This window comes from Chrysemys picta, chromosome 1, assembly GCF_011386835.1.
Source record: "Chrysemys picta bellii isolate R12L10 chromosome 1, ASM1138683v2, whole genome shotgun sequence".
Lineage (NCBI taxonomy): Eukaryota > Metazoa > Chordata > Testudines > Emydidae > Chrysemys > Chrysemys picta.
Window position 1 is genome coordinate 353,497,492 of NC_088791.1, and position 4,330 is coordinate 353,501,821.

A 4,330-nucleotide genomic window follows, 5' to 3' on the forward strand; every position below is an offset into this window, starting at 1 on the left:
TTACCCTGTGGAAGGACCCCTTTTGTTCTTACTGTGGAAAATACAGCAGCAAGATAGACCTTGGAGTCACATGGGCAAGTCACATGTCCATGCATGACTCAGTTTGCAGGCCGACACCATTGTTTACATGTTAGTTTGAACGTTCCCAGGAAAGCTCAGATGTGGATTGGCGTCTGGCAAAGTCCATTCTCAGTTAAGTGTTTCTTGATTGGGCACTTACTGAGACTAGTCGTTTCTCAAGAAGCTGACCAAATGCTTTACTGAGGCTACTTACAATCAAAACACATTGAGATACAAGTACATAGTCAATATTCATAACTTCAACTACAAAAAAGTTACACATATACCGATAGCATAAACATAAGCAAATCATAATCTTTTCATAGACAACTCACACAACAACCTTTGTACAATATTTGCTGCAAATATATAACAATGGTTGTAACAATGATCTATACGGTCATTGTTTTTGTCAATAATGTCACAGCAGGACCTGCTCACAGAATCTGGCAAGACCAGGGCCAATATTGCAGAAATACACATTCCTAAGAAATCATTGTTTCTACTACGGTTATGCAATATCAACAAATCTTGTACAAAGTATATCCTGTCAGATGTGAATGGGAAAGTTATGATTTGCTAGTTATGACTATCCTGTTTATATGCATGTATCATCTTTGTGTCTGAAGTTATGATGAATGGTGATGTACTGGTATCAGAGGACCAGTGCCAGTTCGTGGCCAGAGCAATGGTGTTGGGGGGTCAGGACTCCCGGTTCCTATTCTCAGCCCTACCACCTACTCATTGTGTGGCCTTGGGTAAAACACTTTACCTCTGCATGGCTCAGTCCGTCCATGACATGGGGATCATACTGCTAGCAGCCTAGATAAAGAGATTGTAGATGTAGTGATCAAAAGCATCACACAGAGCGAATGTTAGACTCAGCTTCACTGTTCAGCTTCAGCCCCTGGGCAATGGGTGCCCTGTAGCTCCAGATACGGTGCTGTGTAATTGTGTAAATAGCCGGCTAATGGCAGCTGTGCCGTTTATCTCCCTCCCTGTGAGCTACCAACACCACCCCGGCCTCTGCCCAGCATCCCGCCTTCCCAGCTAACACAGGGGCTTGTCCTTCCACCTCTCTCAGCTGCTGTCCTCCTAGCTTCAAAGCTAATCCCTTGCATGGCCCCCAAGGCCTGACTCAGGGCAAAGGGCTCCCAGCCCATCCCCATTGCAGGGACCCTGCCTGCTACAGGCTCCCAGACGGGAGTAACAAAAGGGGTCGGAAAGCTAAAGAAATAAGGCACACAATGGTCTCTTCACTCAGGACTTTGTAGGCAAGCTTTAGGGCCCACAAGCTGTATGAGGCACAATCTCACCCACCAGCCACTCAACCTGCTCCCAACCCTCAGCTGCTTTATGTGATTTCCTGGTGTCCCTCTCCACTCCTGACTGGCCTGTGGGCCCCAGCACTGCTTGCTGCTGCACTCCCTGCAGGCTCCTTGTCAGGCTGCAGCAGATCCTGTCTCAGCCCCAGAGCAGAGGGAACTCAGCTGGTGAGGGAGACTCAGCGAGTGACGGGGGGAGAAGAGGAGTGAGCGAGAGGGTCAGCGCCTTGCGGGGAAAAGCTCAGAAGTGGGTGGAGCCTTGAGATGAGATGTGGAGCAGAAGCTGGGCATTGGAGGGAGAGGCAGGGCAGGGGGCAGGACATCAGGGGTCCAGTTACCAGAAATCAGAAAGGAGGCAACCCTATGAGTTAACGAGTTGTACACAGACCCATTCCCCAGTTTGTCACACTGACAAGCACACTAATGTCAGGAAATGATTTAATGTCTCTCACTGACCCAGCACCAACTCACCACCCAGATCTGCACGGAACTTGGTCTGAGAGCCAGAGCACTTTTAAGAGAAAAACTTAGTCTCTTTATGAGTAATGAGCCGGAGAAGCCTGTCCCGGATCTGTTTGGTCCTCACACCATAGATAATAGGGTTTATCATGGGGGGCATGAGGAGGTATACATTGCCAATGAGAACGTGGAAATGTAGAGGCACATTGTGGCCAAAACGGTACGTGAGGAAGGAGAAGAGAGCTGGGACATAAAAGGCTAAGATGGCGCAGAGGTGGGAGCCGCAGGTCCCAAAAGTCTTGAGCCGGGCATCATTTGTGGGGAGGCTGAAGATGGCCCTGAGGATCTGGATATAGGACACAGTGATAAAAAATACATCCACACCGATCACAAAGAATACCACAAATAGGCCGTAGTAACTAGTGACGTGTATGTCACCACAGGCCAGCTTCATCACAGCCATGTGTTCGCAGTTCGTGTGGGGAATGATGTTTGTTCTGCAATATGGCCACTGACTTGCCAGGAGGAAAGAGGGCAGTATGATGATGCCACCACGCAGTACCACGGCTAGGCCGATATTAGCCACCACACAGTTTCTCATGGTGGTGGAATGTCTCAGGGGGTGGCAGATGGCCACGTAACGATCCAAAGCCATGGCCACAAAGAACCCAGACTCCATCACTGAGAAGCAGTGAAGGAAGTACATCTGGGTGAGGCAGGCACTGAAATCTATTTCCCTCAAATTAAACCAGAAAATGATCAGCGTTTTGGGCAGGATGGACGTGGACAGGACCAGGTCGGTGACTGCCAGCATGCAGAGGAAATAGTACATGGGCACATGGAGGCTCGGCTCCATCTTTACGATGGACAGGATGGTGAGGTTCCCCAAGATGGCTATGATGTACATGGTGCAGAAGGGGATGGAGATCCAGACATGGGCTGCCTCCAGGCCAGGAATGCCCAGCAGGATGAAGGTGGAGGGGTTGGTGAAGTCGGTTCTATTGGAATCTGACATGGAGTAGGGGAGAAGGTGTCCAACTCTGAGGCAGAACGGTGTCTCCTGCATGTACTGTATGTTCCTCTGATTTCTTGTATGTGCCCAGGGTCTAGGGTGATGGTTGCAATAGAAATGCCTGGATGGAGAGACAAATGTTAGTATGAGACACTATATGCACTACTGGAGGCCGTTCTCATCAGATAAATGAATTATGAAACACTGACCCTACTAATGCCAATTCCATATTTTATGGTGCTCCATGTGTCAATAATTCCTACATATTATGGTGTGGGAATCCTTAGTGGGCACCAGCAGAACCCAGAGTGTGGATACTGGTATCCATAATTCTTCCTTAATGAATGAATACCAGGCTAGAGATCCCATGCTGCAGGGAGTTCCCTATTTAACCGGTTGCTCAAAATCTGAGAGTGGAAAAAAACCAAAGCTTTGCCAATACATGTACTGGGGGAAACATCCCAGCTAGACCAAGCATCAGGGAAAAGTCCTGGGCGTCATTGATAGAAGCTCCACAGAAACACCTGTTCATTTGCAGTACTGATAAAAGAAAGAGAATATTCTCAGACCTAAGAAATGGGATGGAGAATAACCTGCTCTGGACACGCGCTCAGTTGTGGTCACTCAGTCTCTATAAAGGATACAGCAGAAAGAAAGGGGATTTCCGAGACAGGCTTTCAGAATGGGGGAGGCTGTGGAATGTGGGCAGCCTGAAAGTCTGGGACTGTTTAGTTTAGAGAAAAGACAAAAAGGGGGGATAGGATAGAGGAGAGGAAAATAAACGATAGAAGTGATTATGTTCAAATGGACAAACAGAGAACAGTTCCCAACCAGTAATATCCTTAGACACTTTGTGCTTCCCCAAATATGAGGCAAATTATCAGCAAAATGGATTGGGAGGAAAAAATTAGACAGAAAACTGGGAAGGAAAAGAGGAAATTTTATTGGAAGCATTTGTTACATAACTAGAAAGTCACAATTCCAAAGTCAAGGAAGTGGACAACTCTGTCTAAAAACCTGGTTTAGTGACAAACTGAAGGCAGCTATTAGGGGTGGGGAAAGCAATATATAACACATGGGAAACAGGGACATAGATAGCAAGCAATACAACTTATGAACACTGATAAAGGACGTTAGAGACATCAGGGAAAAACCCATGCTTGGCAGGGCTAAGGATCACAAAAAGCAGGTTATTAAGTATATTAAGAAGGGGGGATTTGATAGCAGCCTTCAACTACCTGAAGGGGGGTTCCAAAGAGGATGGAGCTCGGCTGTTCTCGGTGGCAGACGACAGAACAAGGAGCAATGGTCTCAAGTTGCAGTGGGGGAGGTCCAGGTTGGATATCAGGAAAAACTATTTCACTAGGAGGGTGGTGAAACACTGGAATGCGTTACCTAGGGAGGTGGTGGAGTCTCCTTCCTTGGAGGTTTTTAAGGCCCGGCTTGACAAAGCCCTGGCTGGGATGATTTAGCT

At 47.6% G+C, this 4,330-nt stretch overlaps 1 protein-coding gene across 1 annotated transcript; it reads right to left on the reverse strand.

The window, feature by feature from the left end:
* Positions 1–1,899: 1,899 nt before the first annotated feature.
* On the reverse strand, positions 1,900–2,910 carry LOC135972325 (olfactory receptor 52R1-like). Its single transcript, XM_065549915.1, has one exon. The coding sequence runs from the start codon at positions 2,908–2,910 to the stop codon at positions 1,900–1,902; it is 1,011 nt and encodes a 336-aa protein (XP_065405987.1).
* Positions 2,911–4,330: the final 1,420 nt, after the last annotated feature.

Bases quoted from the DNA above. Each gene is read 5' to 3' on its own strand.
- LOC135972325 (XM_065549915.1), bottom strand. From the start codon at position 2,910: ATGCAGGAGACACCGTTCTGCCTCAGAGTTGGACACCTTCTCCCCTAC.